The following is a 24,790-nucleotide window of genomic DNA, read 5'->3' as shown; positions in this document are numbered from 1 at the left end:
CTCCAGCAGCAGCCCTCAGTCGCACTCTGCACCTCCTGCACTAAGGAGTCCCTTTTCAGTAGTTCAAGGAAGCTTCGCGTTTTCATGGAGGGCTGGATCACCTGTGGACTTTGGCTAATCGCCTTTCTCTCTAGCTGTGGGCTGCTCTCGGCTTTCAACTTGGACACCGACAATGTCCAGCGGAAGACCGGAGACCCCGGGAGCCTGTTCGGCTTCTCTCTCGCCATGCACCGGCAGCTCCTTCCGCAGGAAAAGAGAATGTAAGTGTCAGAGTTTTGCTTTTAAAGGATAAAATGTCCGGAGGCTGTTAATGGAATTGTTTTTTTCCTTGAAAGACACCTCAGTGTGTTTAAAATGAACTCCAGTATACATATAATTATACATATACATATAATTAAATTATTACTGCACAATACACACTTTAGACGGCTGGAAGAAAAAAAAAATCCGCCTAAAACTACTTTTGGGAGCCGCAGACCGCAAGTGAGTTACCTCAGCAGCACCGCAAGTAGGCCTGTACGTGATCAGGTCAGGTCAGGTTTGTCAGGTACGACACATTTCCACCAACAGCTTCTTCTCCTTCTTCTTTAGGCCACACGAGCTCTTATAAGTTTAACTCGATGCCCGTCTTTCTTGTTAATATTTCCTTCTTTCAGGTTACTTATTTGTGAGTTTTCATTGGAGCTAGAAGGCAACTCTTTGTGCGCTTGCACGCGGCGCGCGTTCACATTCCTCCTTTCTTGTTGACTTCAACCGGGACCCAGCCTTGACTTTTTTGGGGGGGGCAAAACATCTCAGTGAATCACTGTTGGTATTTTCTTGGGCACTATTTCAGAGGGGACTGTCACCCTGCATAAAGAACAAGTGCCATCAAGTGGTCACTGATTGGAACAGCCTGATTATAAACTGACCTCAGAGCAGATAACTTAAGACTTTTTCCCCCTCCGGCAGACTGAAGGTTCATGTCCTGCTTTATTTTAAACTGCACGGTAGTCTCAGCAATTCTTAGTAATTCATTGATATTTAATTTACATTTTATTTACAAAGACATTTCACAATCACATCTGACCCAGATGGATTAATTGATTACTTCACTTTTATATCTGCCTTGATTCTAGTACGAATGAAGATGTTACACATTACCAGCATTAATGTACTTCCTAGCTAAACAGACAACCAGGTTACACATGGAAATCTGCCCTGTCGGAAAAAAGCGTCTCTGTTAGAATTTGTGTCTCTTCTGTAGCTACTTACATGTACTTACATGCTTCACTATATGCAACACTATATGGTTTGACCATTTCAGTCATGCGATATGTTGTTCAGGTTGTATTATGTAATCTAGAGTATCCGAGTGAAAGTTGTCACATTTTAACTTTTAACTGTACATTACGAGCGGTGCAGACAGCATAAGTGCCTCCAGTAGAGACTAAGATGTAATCATGGGAATAATATGTGTAAAGTGCATCTATTAACTGGCTTTTTCCACACAAAAAATCAATATTCAGGCATTCCTATGTTTTGCATAGATAAAGTAAAATTATGGTTTAAGTTGAGTTAACTTGTATTTGCTTAATTATTAACCCCAACCTCACAACACCACTGTACGCCCAGCAGTGATTAAAACCCCTAGTTTTATACCTTCTCCACAGCTGTTAAATACACAGTTTAAACTTTACACACTCCTGCTACTGCTGCACCTTCACACACACACACACACACACACACACACACACACACACACACACACACACACACACACACACACACACACAGTGCCAGTTTCTGTCTTAGCTCCAGGCTAAATGAAAGACACATGGTGATCTGCACGAGACTGAAGCTATAAGCTATCACAAAGTCAGCTTCAGGTTAAATACAAGAAAACAGAAAAGTCTGTTAAAAAAGGGGAAAAAATACTTGTATGTAGGAATAACGTAGAATGAACTTTTAGTGGAGGCGTCAGATGCTCCAGTGTTGGATGCTTAGGTAGTTGTAACTATTTTTCGACTGCTCTGTGAGAGGGAAAAGAAAACCTTTGAAGCAAAACCATAAATTAAAATATGCTGACTTCTAACTATCAGGTGCACGTGTTGTGATATGTGTGTGTGTGTTGGAGTATAAAGCCATGTCTGTTTTTTGCAAGTAACTGTTAGAGAAGTGTGCGCTCACTGTGGATGCTGTATCTGTGTGTCTGCACTTGCATTCGTGTCCCGACAGTGGATGTGTGTGCACATGTGAGTGCCTGTTTGGTGGGTTTTAATGGTGCTGATGCATGCTGTGGCTGAGCAGTGAGGCGTTGCCTTGTTGTCAGTCATTTGGAAAACTGTCAGAGAGCTCAGTGTGCTGCTTGCTTTATACATTCCTGACCTGGGGCAAAATAGGGATAGATAGATAGATAGATAGATAGATAGATAGATAGATAGATAGATAGATAGATAGATAGATAGATAGATAGATAGATAGATAGATAGATAGATAGATAGATAGATAGATAGATAGATAGATAGATAGATAGATAGATAGATAGATAGATAGATTGATTGATTGATTGATTGATTGATTGATTGATTGATTGATTGATTGATTGATTCAATAGTTCAATAACATCCATTCCAGAAAACTGTGTGCTAATGTGTTTTTAGTGTCTCTGTACCTGTGTACCTCCATGTTTGTCTCCTCTGGGTGTGCACTATTAGTCACAGTTCTTTGCAGGCCATGCATGCCAACTTGTATTCAGACTTATTTCACAGTGTTTGTGCCCTACAGGTATCAGTGTTGCAAGTTCCTGCAGGAGAGGGCAGGACCTGAATATGCATGTGCGCACACATCTGTATGTGTGTATGTGTGTAGCATTCCATGCTTCTTCATAATTGCCAGATGGAGCTGTCTATATAATAAAGTCAAGAGGGAAAGCACAAAATACATAAGTGGAGAGACGAGGGAGAAGGAGGAGACCAAGTGAGAGTTTAGGGTATTTTAAGAGGTCGGATCGAGTGTGAGAAATGTGTGGGAGAAAGTAAATGCATATGTGTGTGTATTTCTGTGGGATTTGTGAAATAATATGACTCTGGAGAGATGGAAACATGGAACAAGAAGAGTAAAGAATTTAGAAACAGGCTGTGAGTTTCAGTAGTTTCAGTGATATTGACAGTATCTTGCTGTCAGTGTCTTTTTAATACCAAATCAACTCAGTGTATTAGTGTATGTGGGCTGTGTATTGCGTAAAGAACACATATGAGAGCCAGATTCCCCTGAGGATAGTTTTGGTTATCCAACATCAAAGAGAAAGGAGGGGAAGCTGAAGAAAAGAAAGAGGTAATGGCTGAAAAACGCTGAGAGGAACACAAATCAGGTGTACATCTGGGCACCAAATACAAGCATTTTTCAGCCAGTAAGATTCAGTGAACTCGATGCTGGCAGAAAGATGGAGAGAGAAGTTGGGCAACATGTCATGAACCTCTGTATCTGAAGGCCATTTGGAAGTAAATGCCTGTAGTTGATAGGGCGCCACTGACTGTTACTAGGCAACGGGTTGTGTCTTAAGCCGGCAGCCAGTTCACTGCTGTAAAAAGAAAAAGAAAAGGAAAAGACACACCTCTCCCGATGGGACGTCTCTCCAGTGGCTTTTCTAAACTATCTGTTGCGATACACAGGACGAGCTGATCTGTGTGTTTAACTGCTGCCTCTATGCGTGCGACCGTCAATGCACAGCTGGACCCAAACACACACACACTCTCTCTTTTTAGTTGTCTTAGTTCTTCCTGTGGTCTACGTCGTACGTCGGGCCTTCCGCCGCTGGTGGTAAATGATTAGATTAACAGCCGGGTCACTGTCAGCGAAGCCGCACATCAGCTGTATCACACTTCCTGACACATCGTGTCATGTGACAAAAAGGTTTTAATGTGCAGCAATAAAAATAATTCCTATTCTTTGCTAAATGTTTTTGTGTTTTGGAAATTGCGCAGTAGACTAACGTCACTTTCATTGTTAGTTGGATTTACTCCAAAGACAATCAGCTGATTGAGTATATGAGAGAGAGAGAGAGGGAGAGAGATTTTTTTTAAAATCTCCTATTCATTGTTATTACTTCTTGTGTCCCAGAGGATACTGGGAGCGGATATGCATCCACTGGAATTCACTGTTAGCCTACCGGTTCTCTTTTTGAGGTGATGACTCACTAAAATTGAGCTCATTGCAAGAATTTTAGTGTGATAACATGTTTTCTGTTTTTTGCATACTGAGCTTGGAGCTGGAGAGTTGACTCCAGACTTTGTGGTATGAACCGTCAAGTGTCATTCACGTCCCCTTATAATTTAAAAAAGGCTGGATGGGACACTTAATGGGTGGATAACAGCAAAAATTATAGTGTTCTGGTTTCTGAAACAAGGCCAAACCAATCCAGTGGTTGAAACAGGATAAACAAAGTGTACTTGTCCGTCGTGCAAAAGGAGCCTACGGAAGAGAAATTTACTCCAAATGTACGTGACTATTTGGACATCTATCTGCCATTTTTTGTATGCCATAAATAGTTGTGATTACCCATCACCCTTGCTGGAGTTAGTATTCATCATGATTTATACTGCCTCAGTAGGCTGGCTGTTTAGTTTGATATCTACCATTTTCGGTGTCTGTACAGCTGATATGATGGTTTCATAAAGCCTCAGCTTTTTACTCTGCTATATGTTTCAGGATGGTGTTTGTATCTGAGGATGCTTTGTATTTCAGCTAAAATGGCTTTTCTTTATTTTATCTGTGGATGACAGTTTGCCGGACGACCTTAACTCTGAAGGTCAGCGATCAGACCAAGCAAGCTGGATAAAGACGGATCATTGTACTGGCAGTGCTTTACTCTCTCCCTTGAAAACCCGTGTAGAGTTTAATTTCAACGGATGACATTGTTGACTTGATTCACTTTGTAGGAAACCCTGATATCTGGAGGCCCATCATCGATGGCTGGGTGTGGCATTTGCCCTTTTTTTGGACCACAAAGGCAGAGTCTGTGTATATGTGTGTGTGTGCAATCATCCTCAGCAGGCGACCTGAAAGGATTCTTTGACTCAGTTTGACTGTTCACTGTGAGGACATGGAACATCAGTTTTGTGGCGGATGTGCATATGTGTTTGTGAGTCTGTGTGTATGTGTGAGTATCAGTGGAATGTGTGATCATTTTCTGTGCAAGTGAAAGAAATGCCAGATTGTACCTCATGCTAATAAATGTATGTCAGAACAGAGTAACAATGAGTGTTTGATTGTAGTGCGTATGGGCCCGATTCATACATGCATCTGTTGCAGGCTGCTGGTTGGTGCCCCGAGAGCAAAAGCTTTGAGCCGTCAAAAATCTGCCGTGACAGGAGGGCTCTACAATTGTGACATGAGCACCACAACCAGTGACTGCAGCAGGGTTATCTTTGATAATGACGGTGAGACATTAGCTGACATTTGAGCATTTTTACTTAATATGAATTTGGTCATTTTAAACATTAAGTCGAGTTGCAATGTCTTCTCTGTGCCTGTTTTTATCCCTGCGTAGAGAATAAGGCCACAGAGGACAAAGAAAATCAGTGGATGGGAGTGACAGTCAAAAGTCAGGGACCAGGAGGCCAGGTTGTGGTAAGGTTTTTTTTTTGTATCTGAACACAAATTTAACTAGAAAAATTTGCATTTCCTGCGAAAATGCTGTGTGGATGCCTCACGCTGAAGATGTATGGTGAAAAAAGCTGAAAAAGTTGAGAAAAAAAACAAAAACAAAACATTGCCCTGAGCAGGATTCGAACCTGGCCCTCCTGGTCTAAAGGTAGCTATTTAGCTCACTGAGCCAACCTCTTTCTCACAAAGAAGAGGTGGCGAGATTGACAATTGTGCTGAAATGAGCAGAAGCTGCTCAGAATTGTGCTGATAAGAGGTGGAAAGGATGAAAATTTTACAGAAGAGGTGAATAAGCAGAATTTCTGCTGAAAAGAGTTGAATGAGCAGAATTTCTGCTGAAAAGAGGTTTTTTCTGAAAACAGCAGAAAAAACTTAAAATTTTGCTGAAAAGAGTTCAATCAGCAGAATTTCTGCTGAAAAGAGTTCAATGAGTAGAATTCTGCTGAAAAGAGGTGTTTGCTGAAAACAGCTGAAAAAGCTGGTATTTTTGCTGAAAAGTGGTGAAAAAACTTAAAATTCTGCTGAAAAGAGGTGAAAAAGTTTAACTGTTGACTGAAAGAAATGTTGCCATAAGCGGGATTTGAACCCGGGCCTCCCAGTCTGTGAACGGACGCTCATCTCACTGAGCTAAAACACAGGTCAAGCCGGCAAGGAAAATCAGTGAGGCCACTGATAATATGGCAGAAATAGGCAAAAAATATTGCAAAAAAAATTCAATATCTCAAAAAGTATAGAAGTTATGAGCACCAAAAGATATAGCACCCATTAGCAGAAATAGCAGAATTTTTTAAAGGTTGAACGGAGCTTGAAGGTTGAAGGAGTAGTTAACGTCCAAAAAACGTACAGAAGCAACTAGAATAATAAAGAATAAAGAGAAACAGGAACTCAATTGTGTGGATGCCTATGGCATCCACACAATTATTACTGTTTAGTTGTTCAAACAGATGGTTATTAATGTAACGACAAATTGATATTGTCAAAAAAATAACCGTCGTCTCTCCAACAAAGCACACCTTAGTCTCATTCACTGCACTTAACTGTGTCTGCTTCCCCTGGCAGACCTGTGCTCATCGCTACCAGCGCCGGGCCAATGTGGGCTCAGAGTTGTTGGAATCTCGTGACATAATTGGCCGCTGCTACGTGCTGAGTCAGTCATTAAAAACGAACTCAAATGAGAATGGAGAAGGAGGTGGATGGTATTTTTGTGACCAGAGGCCCAGAGGCCACGAGATGTTTGGTTCCTGCCAGCAGGGCCTCTCTGCTACATTCGACAAGGACTACCACTACATCATCTTTGGGGCTCCTGGAGCTTACAACTGGAAAGGTAGTGTGCATGCATATGTTTACTGTGAAATGTAATAAATCTACTTTGTATGAATTTTTTTTCCCAGCTATCAGAATAGAGGAATGTGCTTGTGAGGATTATTTCAGTCAATACTTACAAGCCTCCCCTCTGCTTTCGTCTTGAAGGTATAGTACGCGTGGAGCAGAAAAATGACTCTTTCATAGAAAGGGGCATCTTTGATGATGGTCCATATGAGGCAGGAGACGAGAACCAAAAGAACCCTGACCTGGTCCCTGTTCCTGCCAGTAGCTACCTGGGTAAAAACTATAACCTGACTGTGATTCCAGTAATTCGCTTTATACAGAGACATATTTTCTAGCACTTCATGGTTCTTTGATTATTTAAGGAATCGCTTCTTTGTCTCTTTGTGTCAGGCTTCTCCCTGGACTCAGGTAAACATTTGACTAAGAAAGGCCAGCTAACAGTGGTGGCTGGAGCTCCCAGAGCAAACCACAGTGGAGCGGTGGTACTGCTAAAGACAGATGGCCAAACAAGCAACATATTAGTTAAAGAGTTCTCACTAGAAGGCGAGGGGTTGGCTTCATCTTTTGGCTACGATCTTACGGTGCTGGATCTCAACAAGGATGGGTGAGTGATGCCGGATGATACAAACAGCAACCTGCAACTTCTGCACCGTCGCTGTTGCTACTGTGGCTTTATTCTAATGAATGTGCAATGCTGTTTTCTTTATTAGCTGGGAGGACATTGTGGTGGGGGCACCACAGTACTTTGAGAAGGATGGAGATATTGGAGGAGCTGTCTACGTCTACATCAACAACGCTGGAAAGTGGAACAAAGTAACACCCACCAGAATAGATGGACCCTTGGACTCAATGTTTGGCCTGGCTGTAGAAAACCTGGGAGACATCAATCTGGATCGTTATGATGGTGAGCATGCAATAGTTCTGCATATACACGTATACTGTGGTCTGCTAGTCAGTCTTGACATCAGCAGAAATACATAACCACCCTGTTGTTGTTCTCCATGCCAGATTTTGCAGTGGGAGCTCCTTATGATGATAAGGGCAAAGGGAAGGTTTACATCTACTATGGATCAGCTACAGGACAAATCTCTCCAAAAGCCTCACAGGTACACAATAAACACCTGATTTCTATCTTTCTACTCTCCTGTTATGCCTGTTAGTTGTGGCAGAAAAGTGCTGCCAAGCTGCCAAGTGCTCAACAAAGGGGAATAGTCATGTTATTTTGAATAGGCGCCATAAAATGACACGTGCTTTGGCTTGGCATTATGAATTCGCTGCCCCGAATTCACATTTTTATACACAGATTTGAGCCGGCACTCTGGACTTCTTGGAGAAGTCATGAAGCATAACATTCAACCAATAAAACATGATTTTCTGTTCTGGAATTGAAGTAAATAACTATAATTTAGCATCTTAATTAGAATAATATTTTTTTAAAAGATAGCGTGCTTTTAGTATCTGGATGTATGCTGTACAATACGTGGCTTTGATGACGGTATGTGTTCCTCCTCCGTCAGGTGCTGCCTGGTCCTTCAGGAGTGAAACTGTTTGGCTACTCTTTGGCGGGAAACATGGACTTGGATTACAACTCCTACCCTGACCTGGCTGTCGGATCCCTCTCAGACTCTGTCTTCGTCTACAAGTGCGTGAGCTGGCGCATGGATCACATTGTGTTATCTCTCGTCCTGTTTACTTAAAAGCTCACCGAGTCGTCTCTTCATAGAGCCCGTCCGGTTATTGACATCCAGAAGAAAATCACAATCACACCAAAGGAAATTGACCTCCTCAAAAACAACTGTGAAAACAATAGCAAGTTCTGGTGCGTGTACCCAATCTGTTATTGAATTTCTAAACTTCTTCAACACTGAGCTGTAAAACTGTGCTCTGTCTGACTGTACATAAATTGGATTGTGTCCCCAGCTTGACTATTAAAGCGTGCTTCTCCTACTCTGCCAATCCTGTGAGTTATGCTCCAAAACTGGGTAGGTTGAGGCACAATTTTTTTTCTCCTTAGTTTGCAACAATCTTCATTATTGCATTTTCTCCCCTTATTATCATAGCAATACTTCACTTTCACTTACAATGTATTTCTTTCTCTGTTGCATCCAGAGGTCAAATACACCCTTGCGGCAGACACTGAAAACAGGAAGAATAATCTTAAAACTAGGGCGGCCTTCATTAACTCCTCCCCTGGCAGTAGCCATGAATCCTCAGGGACCATCACTTTGGACAGGAAAGGAGTGGAACAGTGCATTGAACGACAACTCGCCTTGCAGGTATCGAAGGTTTCTGCATTCTCTCGCGATCCAAGTTAACTGCCGGTGGCGCGTAATGCTTTGTTTATGTTGTCGTGCTTCAGGAAAATATTCGAGACAAGCTACGCGGGATCCCCATTGATGTGTCTGTGGAAATCATTGGTGGCAGACGTAAACGCAGACAGAGCTCAGGTCCTGGGCTGCAGCCGGTCCTGGATGCTAAAGCGTCACAGCCAACTCGATCAGTGGTGTGTGTGCCCATCTTATTCAGTTTATGTGATGTCTCCTCCTATTCTGTGTTATTTCTTAAATGTGAAAATGTTGTTTGCAGGTGGAGTTCATGAAGACCGGTTGTGGGTCTGACAATGTGTGTCAGAGCAATCTGAAGATGGAATATAACTATGGCCACTGGAACGATGAAAAATTCATTCCGTTACCAAAGTAAGATTATAAAAACACTTTTCTTTCTCTCGTTTTCTTCTTTTTTAAAATTTAATTTAAAATGCTCATCCTGAGATGCGTTCGCACACTGTTTCCCTGCACCGAGCTGTGAAAGATGTGCACACTTCATCAAACGGGCTCACGATTTGTGTGTGTTTGAAGGGAGAATGGTGTGCCGGTGCTCTCACTCAGTAACCAGAAGGAAATCGCCTTAGAGGTCAGCGTGAGCAATGCAGGTGGGGATGATGCGTACGAAGCCTCCATGATCGCTTCTTTTCCTAGCTCCTTAACCTACTCTGCAACCCGCTTGCTTAATAAAGTAAGTGTGTCTGATACTCTCTCTCTCTCTCTCTCACATACACAGACACCCACTTTAGTTCTGATTTGGACTTATTATTGATTTCAGGTAAACTGCCAAGCCAATAGAAATGGTTCTCTGGTCGATTGTGATCTTGGAAATCCCTTTGAAAAGGGAGAAATGGTGAGCGAAAAATCACAGTTTGGCACCATCTAATTCACCTCCACATGTATAAATATTAACACTTAATAAAATAATAATAAGAGCACGGAATAAAATATGGATCTCTGTATGTTTATAGACCACCTTCTACATTATTTTGGGTACAGCTGGCATATCTTTCAACACCTCTGAAGTAGAGGTTAATCTTCAACTGAAAACGTAAGTACATCCGAGCTTGTAATCCTGCAGCCCCAACTGCTAAATAACACTGGTTGCACCTGCAAATGCAATAGCTACACTACTGGAATATAACAAACTTAGTTTATGTATGTTAGAATAAAATTTGTAGTTTGATATCTGTGTAAATATTGTTTCAACAGAACTAGCATGCAGCAATTAGTGCCGGTCAAAGCAAAGGCAAAGGTGGCCATTGAGTTACAACTCTCTGTGTCAGGGTAAGAAACATGCATATACATAAATGTGCAGGAAACACATAGATGTGCACTGACTCATGCTGGCTACTGTGTATTTTTTCTCTCTGCAGACAAGCCACGCCATCTCAGGTCTACTTTACGGGAGATGTCAAAGGCGAGACGGCCATTAAAACTGAAAGTGACATTGGCAGTGCCATCACACATCACTTCAGAGTGAGTACAGGAAAAGCAACTAGATCGTTCATTTATTTTCCTGAATTTATCGTTAATCCAACAATTTTGTGTTCTGAACGGGGCGAGTAAGAACATTTCAACTTAATTTGTACTACTTCCTGTTTTTACAGATAATCAACTTGGGAAGGCCTTTGACTGATTTTGGGACCGCCACTCTCATCATTGACTGGCCAAAGGAGACAGCGGATGGAAAGTGGCTGCTTTACCTGATGAAAATCACTACCACGGGAGGGGATCAGATAGAGTGCACACCTAAAAGTGAGATTAATCCTCTTAAAAAGGTAAAACGCCACGTTAATGTGTCATCGCCATCCTCCCATGAAAGAATTTATAAATGTATTTTATTTTGACAAGATGTTGAGTTAATGGCAATAAGCTAAATACATTTCTTTTCTTATTTCAGGAAGAAAACACAAGAAAGAGGAGAGAAGTCTCAGGAACACAGGGGAGTGATGAGGGCACTATTTTACGCTTAATTGAGAGCAAGAAATCAAAAACTCTGGTAATGCAACCTTTTGTTTGTTCTAGACTATTACATTATTTTATGCACCTTTCAGCCAGCTGAACGGGCATTTGGCAGTAACTTTGTACTCCCTTGTCAACAGTCTTGTGACGATGGGGCAAAATGTGTGAAGATAAGGTGCCCTCTGCGGAGCCTGGACAGTAATGCAGCCATCAGTCTTCACTCTCGCCTCTGGAATAGCACCTTCATCGAGGTAAGTGGTTGTACTCAGTTGTTATCTCTGGATTTGAAAAAAGGAAACCCCAAATGTTTTTCAATGGCAACAGTGTAATCTATATTCGGTATTTAATCTCAAAAATAACAGTTGAATTATGATAACATGGGTTGATACAACTGTTATTGTTGACCTCAAGACTGCAGTTTTTTACTAAAGGGCCCAAACCATCACACCACCAGCTGCCTGACAGCGTTACAGTGTTAACTGTCAATATTACATCCCCCAAAAAGTTCAGTCTTCCAGCTGTTACTGACTTAATGTGGGAGGTTTTTTTCCCCTGCTGGTGGAAATTTAGACATAAAGAAATAACATATGGGTTTCAGGGGTTAAAGCATCTTTATTGACATGAATCTCTACTTTTGTATTTCCTTTGATTTGATTCACCTTTTCTTCAAACAGGATTATTCCAAGTTACATCATGTGGAGGTGATAGTCAACGCTGCTCTGCACCTTGATAACGTAAAGAACACCGTTCGGATGAACGCTAATACGCAGGTAATTGAACATAGCGGCAGATTTTACACAGTTCTGTGCACCCTCTAAACATAAAGCCTGAGTTTTTGTACAGTATACAGAGAACACTATGACATCACGTTTTGCCACTTCGCTGTGTTCCCTAGGTGAGACTGACGGCCTTCCCAGAGAGGCGTGAGGCTCGGTATGGGGGAGTGCCGTGGTGGATCATCGTGCTGTCCATCCTGTTCGGGCTACTGTTGCTGGCCCTGCTGGCTTTCCTTCTTTGGAAGGTAGGGCTAGAGGAGAACAGACCCTATCCCAGTAGTCCTACGTTTTACTGATAAAGCCTTCAGGCTTAAATCTGTGAACGTCTAGCAGTCTGTGAAGCACCTTGTACAGAACAACTGTCACTATTTATTATAGCGATTGCACATATTTTCTAATAATTTGCCTCTCCTCAGTGTGGAGTCTTTGGGAAAAAGAATAAAGAGGACCCGTCAGACAAAGAGAGACTGACACCAAATGCATAAAAAAAAGAGACAGAGGGTAAAATTACCCAGCCTATCATGACTGAGTGAAACCTTTTTTGTCTTGCTCCTCCTTGCTGCAAAAGTGCTGCTTTCTGGTACTAGGCAGGCTGTGGGCAATTCTCACACTGTGACGTGCCATTTAAGAAAACAAAAACAAAGTGTGTATTACTACATGCATGGCCAGGGGAGGTGATGGCTGATAAGCAACGACTGTTTCTTAAAGCTCTAAGGAGGACTCGGGGTAACTTCTGCATCTCTTTGATTTCATCCCCTTTTCTGTCTCCAGTTTGTTTTCTTGCTGTTACACCTGCACTCACACGGTCTGAAGGTTTCTTTCACTCTACATTTAAAAACGGGGGACACTGAACACCTTTTCTTCCTGTATAGAGGAGCGCAGATGGCTCATCTACGCCTCTTATGGGATTAATTGCATTTTGGCACCTGTGAAAGAGACCGATGACAAACATCTCAAACCGCTTGGCTTTCTCTGAACGTCTTTAAATGGCCTCGTTCTCAAACCGAATACTGAGTTTTGTTTTCCCTCTTTTCTCTGCAGTGTGGCTTTTTTAAACGTGCCAAATACGAAGATAAGGTTCCCAGTTACAACGCAGTTCGGATCAAACGGGAGGAGAGGGTGATAAATTCTGGAAATGCTAACTGGGAAAACCTGGAAAAGAAACCCTGGATGACAACCTGGCATGACAATGAACACTATTCTTAACAGCCAATGAAAAACCACAGATTTACCGTCGCTTACGGATGAACTCCAGTTTCATAAATTTCCTGCTGCCTTGCCTTTGTACAGTGAGGACTGTAAATAATCAAATGTGTTTAAAAAAAAAAAAAAAAATACAGGATCAAACATTACGCTTCAGGGGCTGATTTGATGTTTAATAAGTCTTCATGAATCACTGGAAGGAGATGTGCTGTGTGGGACATGGTCCAGCACCACAACCGTCGGAGCTTTGGTGCTTGTGTTGTGGAAATTCAGTGTTGGGGTTAAAATGTTTCTGAATGTATTGGACAATTTTTTTGTACGTTTTGGAAAAAGTTCGTATTTATTCTCACAAGGAGTATCTTCCGTTACACGCTCTACAGACCAAAGAATCATGCAGTGCAAACAAGTGACTTCTTTTTCCTTTTTTAAAAACTAAAGCTGTATTAGCTTCCCATATTTTTTAAATCTACCACACATCTGCCTTTAAAGTGCCTCCGACTGACAGATACTGCAGTTTCTCTACAGTTTGAGAACTTGGGCTGTAGATATCCACTGTACAATTCATCTTTTGAAATTACTACATTGTAACAAAATAGCCCGACAGCAAACAAATAAACTTTTTTTTTTTAAATATCCGTGTTCCCTGGGGTGTGATTACACTGAATGAGCATTAGCAACAACAAGATGCTGAAAGCATTATTTATTAAGACATAAAAAACCCAACATGTACAGCAAATACTTGAGTGCTTAAATCAGCACTTCATTAAATATTAAAAGGATAAATTATGACTCAAGTTTAAAAAAAAAAAAAAAAGCAGACTGCAATACAGTTAATTCACACTTAAAGGAATACCTAGGAGGCAAGTGCTGTGGCTTTGAACCTTAGTGCTGATTTGAAGACTAATGGTCTCATTCTTAAAGTCTACAGATGTGTTCAGTCGATCTAGACGTTTCTATTAGTTCAGTAGAAGTGCAGTTCTGATTGCGAGAGACCGCAAACACACACTCATGCTGGTGGTGTACATCTCATTTCATCTCAGTCTTTCCTTCACAGGAGCGACTCTGTTCTTACAGTTTTTCCACTGCATCTTTCGTCTTTCAGGGGCTTCCCCTCGCTCATCATCCTTGACTTCTCTTTGCCATCGCTGTCCACGTTTTCTTTATCCTTTTCCTCCTTCAGCCTCTTCGCTCCTCTCCTCTGGTCCTTCTCCTCTCTCTTCCTCATTTCCTTAAGCTTTTTCTTCAGGGCAGAACGGTCACTTTGACTGCACACGCCCAAAGCCTGATAACAAAAGTGTGTGTTTAAATGGGGTACTAGTGGATTTGGTACACATGCCGTTTTGGACCTCACACGGGGGACCGACTTCACATTTAACAAGAAGCAAGTTTAAAATTTGTTAGTGTAAAACCTCAATCACTTGGACTACTTTGTATCAAGGCTACTCTGTTGTGATTACTAAGAAACACTGCAACCAGCATGAAGAGCAGAGTAGTCCACAATAAATCGTCCTATATAGTTACACCACAACACAAAACATTTGGCTCCTGCCCCCAACAGCAGTAGCTCATCTGCTGACCTTGAGTTTCTCACTGTCCATGTTGAGAAGCTGTGTCCCATCCACACTCCTGGCGGCAAACTCTGATGTGTATTTATCCATGTTCATAGCGATTAACCACAGACACACCTGCTGGTTATTCCACTCCAAGACGGGTCGACTTTGCCACTGATTGTTGTTGTTCGTGGGAACTGGGTCATCGTCCAAAGTCTGAGGGGTATGAAAGAATATAGCAGGAGAAGGAAGCTATGATTAAAGAGATTAACCTCCTAAGACCCAAACTCTTCCACGGCATGCATTTTTAATTTCTCTTTGATATTTGGGCATATTGGGGCCCAAGAACGTCAAAACAAAGAATTACCAGATTTTTTTTTTAACCTTATTTTTGTTTTTAAGAAAAGAGCCACATATGAGGATATTCGTTTAAAATTTTGATAGAACAGTAGCAGTATAATGTCCTCGTAAGTGGATATCAGGCCCTTGTAAAGCAAAATTGAGTATTTTGGTCTAAATAACCCAAAATGTGATGTCTGCATATGTGGATGCCAGGTCCTAGGAGGTTAAAGAGCCTGTGTGTGAAAGCTGGACAGAATGCCCGGGGGGAAGCAAAGAGTGAAGAAAAGAAAGGGAAGGATAGACTCACCTCAGTGGAAGAAAAGGTGAAAGTGTGAGAGTGTCCAGAGAGGGAGTGATCAGACACATGACCCACCATACTGGAACAGCCCACTGGAGAGCCAATACTCTGGAACCAACAGAAATGAAACTGGGGTGCCTAGATAGTTCATTATCTACTGCATATGTACAAAAGCATGCAAGCCAATTTGAAATGAGGTTGTGTTTGTATGAGATTGCTCTACGTCAGAAAGCTGAGACAGGAAGAAGGGGCCACGCTGAGAAGGTTGTGGGTTCATTTTCTTACCTGCTGTCTTCTCCCTGAGGTGGTCAGGTACGGCAAACTGCTGCTGGATACAGACCGAAGTCGCTCCCGCCTACTCTCCCCTTCCTCTTCCTTTTCTCTTCCTCTCTCGCCAAACCAAGGAAATGGCAGGCAAGAGGGCATGGAGGTGACAGAGCCTGATGGAGAGACTTCAGCGGGCTCATCCAACAGGTCATCACTGGATGCCCTGGAGAAGAGCAGTTATGCCCTCATTCAAGGTTCAAGGTTCTTTATTTGTCACATGCATAGTTATACAAGTATAACACACAGTGAAATGTAGCCTGACACGCTCCTCGACATGTGCAAAAATTGGGGGGGGGGGGGGGGGGGGGTGTGTGTGTGTAGAGGAAGAACATATATGTACACACACACACACACACACACACACGGTGAATGTGCAGTAAACGTATATTAAAACGTATGCACATTTTTCATCTTTGTCAAGAGCAGTAGTGTTCAAAACAGATGTTAGGTTCACATCTTTAAAAACATTCTTCCCCCCCCACCCATATTAGTGTCACCACACCTGTTGCTCACAGACGTCCTGCTGCGTTTTTCGCTTCTTCTTTTGCTGAGAGACTTGCGAAGGCCACTAAAAGAAATATTAAATAAGCTTTAAAGAGTAAATACAAGAAAAAAAAAAATACAACCAGCAAAATTTCACTCAGTGCCATATTCAGCATGTTTGGCAAAACCATCAGAACTCTGAGGCTGAAGAGCAATTTAAGGCTTTAAATTTAGAAAGTGTGAGTCAAAATAAAAGAGCCGCCACCTGAAGTCGGGAAATTTCCTTTTGGATTTTCTAGAGGTGGAGGATTTGCTCGGCGAGGACGGGGTGGTATCCGTGATGTATATTGGAGGGGTGAAGACTGAGTTGTTTGCAGCTTGAGGACTGAAGGCTGGGAACGATGAGGTGCTGGACACGTCGCTTCTACTGGTTCGGATCGCTGTGGGTGCGGACAGTGACCGTCCCTCTTGTGCTTTCAGGGCCCCTTCTTCCTGTAGTGAGAGAAGACATGATCACAGCTAGAAACTGCATCTCTTTCACCCCCGTTTCATATTAAAAAAAAGGAAGACAGACAACAAAACTGTTCCTTACCCCTTTTCTGAAGCTCTCTCTGAGTTTGTCTCGTGAAGGCGGTTGGCGCTTGGATTTCTGGGCTAGCTGAGCCCTGGCTTTGTGAGCGCTGGAGTCTAAACGGCTGGTATTAGGAACTGGAATCGACCAGTCTGTGCCTGAGACAAATGCATAAAAGCCTATTTAAATTACATAATAATTTTCCATACTGAAGTTGCATTAGACAACTCAAAAAGCTTAGTGTTCCTCCGCTTCTGAAGCTAGAAAAATAAAATATAATTTATCATCAGTAATATGTAGAGCCAGCTGCCGAGTCAAACAGACATGCAAAGACACTTCACTGTCACCAAAACTGATGCTCACCGGTGTTTGAAGTGTCAGTTGAGTGGCTCTTTCTCTCAGATACTGGCTCTTTTCCCTCTAGCTGTGCAATCTGTGATACACAATGAGAAACAATGACTACAGAGAAATGTCAGGATCAGGTAAATAAATCCTCAAAGCACTGAAAAGCCTCCCCTCACCTGGATTTGAAGCTTTTCAATCATCTCTCTGTGCTGCCTCTCCTTCTCCTCCATTTCTCTCCTCAAATCTGCCTCCCTTTTCTCCCCCTCTTCCTCTCTTAAAAACACATTAAGTCACATGTAAGACACCTTGGTGCAGTTTGACTAACTTGCACAGCATGCTCACTAGTAACACTTTTAGGGAGTTAGCAGGATTTCATGAGTACCTGCTCTGGTATTCTCTGACCAGTCTCTTGGCCTTATTGTATTTGATCTCCAGGCTTTCTGATTGGCTCTGGGCATCAGCCAGTCGCTGGCTTACAACTCTGCACAGGGTCTGGGCCTCTTGCCAATACCTGATAAACAGAGTGGGATTCATTAGCACCTTATCAACCCACATCATAATCTTCATTGTATTTATCAACAGTCTCCAATTGCAGCCTTTAATCTTCATGCCTGCTCCGGTAAAATGCTTTTCTATTCCACACGCTCTAGAAAAATATCACAAAAATGGGACAGAGCATTGAAGCTGCTCAACCGTACTTCTCTAGTTTGTCTGCTTTGTCCTCTCCATCCTCCACTTTTTGCTCCAAGTCAGCCTTCTGGCTCTCCCAACAGGCCTGCTGCTCCTCCCAAGCCTTTAACTAAGAAACAGACAAAACTATCTTTATGCAATGCAAGCATGTCATGTGCACAAGAGGAAAAAAAATGTCTTCCCGAAAAAAAAAAAAAAAAAAAAAAAAAAAGGCCTTCATGTTGTTAGATCGTATGCGTCAAGACATTTGTTGGAGAAACGACACATTTCCTCTTGCTTTGTGCCATCAAAGCTGTTGAAGTAGTCAAAACTCAACACAGAAGAAAGATTTCTTTCAGAAAGGCTTTCACCAACCCAGTTATGTCACAGTGGTGATTACTTCAAGTCAAAGGCAGAAAAAGCAGGGCTTGACGAGGAGTGCTGGAAAGCAGCCATGTCCTAATAACTCCACTCTGTGGCGTCTCATACACAGTTAAATGGGTCAGAGGCTTCCAAATTTGGATGCGAAGGTAGTGTATTGAAGTGAGTACAGTCATTGGTTTGCGAGTGAGACACAGAGCCTCAACCTCAACTGAGTGACCTACCTGTTCTTTAGTGTGCTCAAGTTGGGTTGCTTTGCTTCTTAGTTTGGACTGAAGCTGTAAGCACATTAAAGAGCAAATTCATGAATAAACCTGGATATATTAACAATTACAAGAAAGGACGCAGATTTTCAGCATTTCTTTTAGTTTTAGAATATGAATCCAAGCTAAAACCTCTGGTTGAACACAGAGTACCTGCTGGTATTTGAGGCAGAGCTGGTAGTTGTCTAGACCCGAAAGAGCGGACACATCCTCCTCTTCGCAGCAGTCATCCTCCGCCTCCTCTTCATCAAACACCAAGCCCTTCTCTGATATGCTGCAATCATTGTCCTCCACTCTTCTGCCATCTCTTTCTCTCTTCATATAGACACACACGCACAGTTAAATTGAACAGAAATAGTTAAAACAAGCCAACCTCCCCCACTTCTACAAGAGGACACACCTTTCTGCTTTTATCCATTTCCAGGCTTTCATTTATCAGTCGCGCCACCTCGCTCTCCACCCCCTCCTTCTCTCGGCCAATCAAAAACCTGCAGGAAAAAAAACAAAAAATCCCCAGAAATCAATCACAGGTGTGATCAATCACTCCATCTCACCACACACCTGTGCAGATTGTGTTAAATTGTGCGTTTTACAGCAGACATTCTGGATGCTTTTTTAAGTTGCAGACTCATGGCAGATCTTTCAAACACTAAAGTGCACCTGAGAGAGACAAGGAAACACTGATGTATTCTTTGTCTTTCATCAGCTGGTGTGACATATTATCGCTGCACTCTTGCAAGTCATAAGCGGTGATGTTTATGAAGCAGGATTTGCCATTTGGCAGCTGTGCCCCCTTGCTTCTCACTTTCTCATCCTCACTAGGAGGAGCTATCCCACTTTTCAGGTGTCACCAATAACATTAATGATGGCATGACAACTAATGCCAGTCAGCAAACACAGATAACAAGTGCAAAAGTACAAAGGCGACCCCTGAACTAAAGCAGCCGACTGGAAACTGATTCGTCATTATTATTTACTACCGGGTTGATCCTGCTGCGGCGTGTCAAAATGTACTCTGAGTGTTGGTGGTACGCTGTCATCGTACATTAGTATAGCTGCAGGCGCTGACTGTTTTTAAACATGCTCTAAATGTCGGTGCATTTACAGACACTCAGATTATCCAAAAATGTTGGATGCAATTTATAAATGTTGCTTCAAAGTTTATATCAGAAGAAAAACCCCAAAACATTGCTGTGTGAAAAGACAGACCACATGAGGGTGTCATGAAGAGGAAATAATGAGCTGATGTGTTCATTTCTGGCATTTAAAGATTTGCCAGATGGCACCCAAAACATACAATATGAGGTGCTCAAGTGTTTATTATAAAAGAAATTAAAATGTTTCTATTAGTGTTTTTCATTATGATCTGAAGGGCTGACAGACAATCCTGCACACTATGGCAGACTTAAGAAAATCTTAGACAGTACTGTGAAGAATATATTATGTGTTAACCGAGTTAAACTTGCAAATACAATATCACCCTTATGATAAAAGACTAAAAATATCTGAGAAGACTTTATTTATAGCACTAACATTGTTTCATCTTTATACAACTTTTAGACATCTTAGGAGGCCCTGTCACTTATCTTTGCACATTATTTTTAAAGTGGAATATCAAAGAAGTGCACAAACACACTTTTATATACGGTTTACCAAAAAAACGATGTTGGAGTCCGCATGCTTTTTTGCGCCACGGACCGGTTTAATGTCAGACAATATTTTCACGGACCAGCCTTTAAGGTGTCGCGGATAAATACAACAAGTAAAATGATACAACCAAGACAAAAACTGTGGTATTTTGTAAATATAATAATAAAAGCAAATTCACTGTGTAATTGTGTAGCTTTATTAGCAGCGTTCTCCTGAAATGCGCCAACAACATTGAGAGTAACGTCCTCCTCTCTGCCCCTTAGTGCTCTCGGGTCGCTATGGTAAATATTTCTTTCAAAATAAGACACAACTACAACACGGGAAAAGACCCAGGGAAACAGAGTTAATGATAAAACCCCTGAAAACCATAAATTTCACATCCTAGTCTCAACTCTTGCGGCCCAGTACCAAATGACCCACAGACTGGTACTGGTCCATGGCCCAGGGGTTGGGGACCGCTGGTCTAAGATAACAGCAAAAATACACAAAGCTGTTCAACATAACAAGAATCAGGATGTGTCACAGACAAAAAAAAAAAAAAAACTTGCTGTGTGGTAACTTACTTGACGAGACCCGATGTGTTCTTAAGGACTGTGGCTGCAAACAGCTGGGAGACTCCAACTAAACTCACTCCATCCACCTCCACTATCTGGTCATTCACCCGAATCCTTACAGAGATAAACACATACAGACTGAGGAGAGTATCTACCTTTATCTTGGTTTTATTCAGAGAAAAAAAAAATAAAGACACTAAAGCTAACCTTCCATCCTTCTGGGTTGCTCCTCCTTCAGTGATTGTCTTGACAAAGATGCCAAGTTTTTCCAGTCCCTGGTCAGCACCTACACCCATCCCAATGATGCTGATGCCGAGTCCATCTTCACCTGGAGGGTGTGGGGGAAAAAAAGGTAGTGAAGACATTGGGAATTTATCCTTACATTAGCTACATTAACTGCTAAAAATCATTAGACGTTTAACAATCAGAGGAGAGAGGAAAAACAGATGCTCATACAAACCCTTTTTTATCTCCACTGGAAAAACATCCATCCTTTCCACTCTCTTCTCTAGCTCAAACTCAGCCGAAGCAGACACTGGGTCAATATCTTCATTGTGTCTGTCATAATCTGCATTAGAATAGGTGTTGTACACCTGAAACACACCATTCATCATGCAATTAAGGCCTCAACTTAGGTTAACATTGATGGCAATTTTAGGCTAAATGAAAATGCCTGTTTTTTTGCATTCTTATCTGGTGCATATGTTCACTGTGGGCTGACTAGAAAGATCTGCAGCTATTGACACAACAAGACCTTGTTTATACAGACAAATGTGGTTAGTGTGAGAGCCAGCATCGGATCGAGTAAATGCAAACACTTGAGCAAACTGTACCAACAATTACAGGATTGCAAAATATCTAAGTGTACACACACAACTTCCATATGACATTTACTGATGCCACACTGACCACTGCTACAGTAGTTTGTTATAATCGATCCAGATTAATGCCGCGGGATCTTTTTCCGGTGTAAAGGCAGCTCTGAGCCGAGCGCTGACAGAGGGAAGCGTGTGGAATCTTGTCTTTCCTCCTCTCTTAATGGATTAGAAACATTGCTTTGGGCTAACACCTCGCTTACTCAGATTCAAATAGCAGCTGGAACTGACAGTCACACAAATCTACGACAAAAGAGTTTCTCAAGTGCATGACTTTACAGACCTTGCAGCTTTCAATAAAATGAGCAATGGTAGCTTAAAGCCTGCAAACCCTTAACGTTTGCGTTATTTTTCACAAAGGTTTCCCTACCTTGATTGGTGCCGAGCAGAACTTGACCTTCCTCTCGGCATATCCATCCTCATTCTCCTTGTCGGAAAGTTCAGGCACACCGGGAATTTCCTCATACTCCAACAAAAGCTGGTTTTCCAACTCTTGTCTTGGTGGAGTGGAAAGCTCTGGATGGGACTGGGATTCCTGATCATATGCAAAAGCCTTGTTCTCAATGCCACTGATTAATGCATCTTCTTTTTGTGCCTCTTTGCCGCCTCCTGCTTCAGTGTTTCCATCACTACCTCCTCTTAATGCTACATGCTTGACCTCCTCAGTTGCAAACTCTGCTTGCAGCTCAGGTGTTCTGCCTTCTTCCTTCCTACTTTTCTCTTCTTTCCCATTTTCCTTTTCTTGACTTTGTCTACATTCCTCCACTCCACCTTTGCCCTTTCCCACAGCCTTGTTGTAAACTTCCTTCTCTTGCACGATGACCCTTTCCTTCCCACCAAAACTCTCTTCTACCACTGCATCAGTCATTTTTTCCCTGTTGCCTCCTTCTTCTGTCGACTTCTCCTCAGCCCGTGCTACGAACTCTCTGTTCTGCTCCTCCCTTCCACCCTCCCATTGTTCACTCACCTGCAGATACTTGTCTCTTCCAACATCCCTGCCATCCTCCGTTCCTCCTTTCTCTGTCATGCTCCCTGACAGCTCCTTCTGGTGGTCTCCTGATGAAATGATTGGTCCAACATTTCGTACTTGTAATACCACCCTGTTTTCCAATTTGTAAGGTCCCTGTGTTTCCACACTAGGCTCCTCAAACACATCATCCACTGAGGACTCTTCACCTGGAGCTATACTAATATATGTCACTTGATCCTTAATCCAGCATTTATTCTCTTTCCACTCCTTCCCTTCTTCATTCTCATCACTTTCTGATGACTCATTTTTTATGCTGACCAACTCTGCTCGAAGCGTCTCCTCAGGGGTCAAGCAGGGGTTAAGACAGGATGCTTCTCCTTCTGTTTGTGATACTTTGATTTGATCGTCTTTGTCAAAGTAGTTGTACTTGTTGGATGCATCGCCAGGAATATCTGAGACGGGGGATTTAGGGCACCTTGTCAGTGAAGATGGTGTAGAAGGCTTCAGCAAGGAAACATTTATGATATGGTTCATGGATTTGTCTTTATCTAAGCCATCCTCTTCTGTGTTCCTCCTTTTCCCATTTCCCTCTTCCACCTTTTCTACATTGTTGACTTCTACTTTCCCATCTTCCATCCCCTTGCTTCCCCTGGCAATCAGGGGTTTTGAAACCTGGCCTCCACCACCCCCATCTTCCATCATCTTGCTCTCAAACAATCTTCGAGTTACAGAGAACTTCTGTGCCAGAGCAGCTCGGTCAATATCCGTAATTTCCTCCGCTTTGGATGGTTTATCTTTCAGGGAGGATTCTGGGATAGAAATATTTGTTGTTACAGTGCTCAGAGCAGATGAGGAATTGATGACTGAACACCTGGATCCAGGAAAAGGTGAAGTCTGGAGCTGTATGCTAGGATTTGGGGGAGAAATAAGCACCGTGGAGCCAGAACTTGGCACTGGGCCGCTATCTTGTTTCAACTGCTGGCTGTCCATTTGAAGAAAGATGTTATCTCTGATTTTGGTCCCCCTGGTGCTGTGGATTCTACTTCTGCAACCTGTGCTACCACTGGTGCTGGTGCAGGACATTAGGGGCTCTGACAGGCTGGACTCCAGCTTGTTAGGGTGCACAGCAGAGCGCTGGGCAGCAGCAGATTTGGTCCCTGGCTGTAAACTGGTCCCAGTGTCGAATGAGCATTTGATAGCATGGAAATCAGATTTGTAAGTTATCCTGTGAGGGGAGGCACTTCGGCCTTTGCTCTCTGTCCGCATCATTGGAAAATTTGGAGGTTCTCTGGCTAAGAGAGAAACTGTGGACAATCTGAAATAGATGCTTTTCGTAGCTAGACAAAGCACCTGGGGAAAGGCAAATGTTTGAAGACTTGCTGGTACAGTGAAATGGTTGCAATAAGGCAAGATATTCTTGACAAAAGCTGGTGGTTTACAAGTTTACTGCATTTGTGTGATGACAGCAAACATTAAAGGCAGGCTTTTGGTCTGGGAAGTTCATTGTCATAAGGTAGACTCCAGATTCTTCAATTCATTATCACCACCACAGTGAAAATCTCCTGAAAAGCACATTAAGAATAGCTCAGTAGGCGTACAGTGCAAACAAACATGAAATAAATAATACCTTTTTAGGTGCCTCAAAATCTATAAAGCATCGCTCTGTCCTTAAACCCTTGAACCAAAGAAGAAAACAAAACGCTAAACCTCAGTTACTGACTGAGACAAACTATCCAGTGCCAGGATTAAGAACAACACATTTTTAAAAAAATACTCACTCTTTTATCGAAGAATTTCAATCGCCAGAACAGTTTAAAAGATAAAAACGTAGCATGTAGACATTTTTGTATATCTACTTGACACAGGTATCCACAATTAGACTTGTTTGCGGTCCCTTCTAGACAACATTTAAGTTCACACGCCCTGTCGAAAAAAAGGATTGAGGGCGTGTGTACATAAGCTTGCGCATTTTTGCACTTCTAATATCAACGATAGTCTAAATCAGTTTATTTAGATTATTGTTTCCTTAACGTTTTAGGCAAAAAAAATTCCAATTAGATAAATTAATTAGTCACATTAACGGAATCTGGCTTCAAGCCCGGGTCAGTTAAGCTTTCTTTTCATTGCAACCCTACACCCACCTTTCTGACAGCTTACTGCAAAAGCAGTGTTTTTCTTGGCACAAGACTTTTCCTCGGACTAACTGTGACTAGCTAAAACTGTCTCGCAAAAATGAAATCGCAAATTTGTCGTTCGGAGCTCGGATTTC

The 24,790-nt window shown here is 42.2% G+C and overlaps 2 protein-coding genes across 5 annotated transcripts; one reads left to right on the top strand and one right to left on the bottom strand.

Annotated features, from left to right (window-relative positions):
* On the top strand, positions 1 to 13,874 carry LOC113011052 (integrin alpha-6-like). 2 transcript variants are annotated; one of them, XM_026150419.2, is made up of 26 exons: positions 1 to 260; positions 5,293 to 5,420; positions 5,531 to 5,610; positions 6,706 to 6,970; positions 7,117 to 7,248; positions 7,366 to 7,579; positions 7,686 to 7,879; positions 7,984 to 8,081; positions 8,493 to 8,617; positions 8,699 to 8,794; positions 8,896 to 8,957; positions 9,085 to 9,251; positions 9,335 to 9,478; positions 9,562 to 9,671; positions 9,834 to 9,990; positions 10,078 to 10,152; positions 10,271 to 10,350; positions 10,512 to 10,586; positions 10,676 to 10,778; positions 10,910 to 11,080; positions 11,203 to 11,301; positions 11,405 to 11,515; positions 11,939 to 12,034; positions 12,160 to 12,285; positions 12,457 to 12,541; positions 13,082 to 13,874. In XM_026150419.2, the coding sequence occupies exons 1-25, from the start codon at positions 85 to 87 to the stop codon at positions 12,523 to 12,525; spliced, it is 3,153 nt and encodes a 1,050-aa protein (XP_026006204.2). In that variant the 5' UTR covers positions 1 to 84; the 3' UTR covers positions 12,526 to 12,541; positions 13,082 to 13,874. The 2 variants fall into 2 exon arrangements, with proteins under 2 accessions (XP_026006204.2, XP_026006203.2); XM_026150418.2 differs by lacking the exon at positions 12,457 to 12,541.
* On the bottom strand, positions 13,153 to 24,790 carry LOC113011050 (uncharacterized). Of its 3 annotated transcripts, none has more exons than XM_080292712.1 (19): positions 24,663 to 24,790; positions 21,922 to 24,083; positions 21,137 to 21,269; positions 20,884 to 21,004; positions 20,686 to 20,790; positions 18,873 to 18,960; positions 18,626 to 18,787; positions 18,434 to 18,487; positions 17,858 to 17,958; positions 17,542 to 17,670; positions 17,336 to 17,432; positions 17,178 to 17,247; positions 16,836 to 16,972; positions 16,509 to 16,735; positions 16,263 to 16,328; positions 15,719 to 15,923; positions 15,443 to 15,541; positions 14,821 to 15,009; positions 13,153 to 14,525 (listed from the first exon to the last, which is right to left on the bottom strand). In XM_080292712.1, exons 2-19 carry the CDS (start codon positions 23,788 to 23,790, stop codon positions 14,292 to 14,294), a joined length of 4,086 nt encoding a protein of 1,361 aa, XP_080148838.1. In that variant the 5' UTR covers positions 23,791 to 24,083; positions 24,663 to 24,790; the 3' UTR covers positions 13,153 to 14,291. The 3 variants fall into 3 exon arrangements, with proteins under 3 accessions (XP_080148838.1, XP_026006199.2, XP_026006202.2); XM_026150414.2 differs by lacking the exon at positions 24,663 to 24,790 and adding an exon at positions 24,300 to 24,561; XM_026150417.2 differs by lacking the exons at positions 15,443 to 15,541; positions 24,663 to 24,790 and adding an exon at positions 24,300 to 24,553.

This window comes from Astatotilapia calliptera, chromosome 18 (assembly GCF_964374335.1).
Source record: "Astatotilapia calliptera chromosome 18, fAstCal68.1, whole genome shotgun sequence".
In the NCBI taxonomy this organism is placed as follows: Eukaryota; Metazoa; Chordata; class Actinopteri; order Cichliformes; family Cichlidae; genus Astatotilapia; species Astatotilapia calliptera.
The sequence above is the reverse complement of the archived record's forward strand: the minus strand, read 5'-3'. Positions and strand labels throughout refer to the sequence as shown.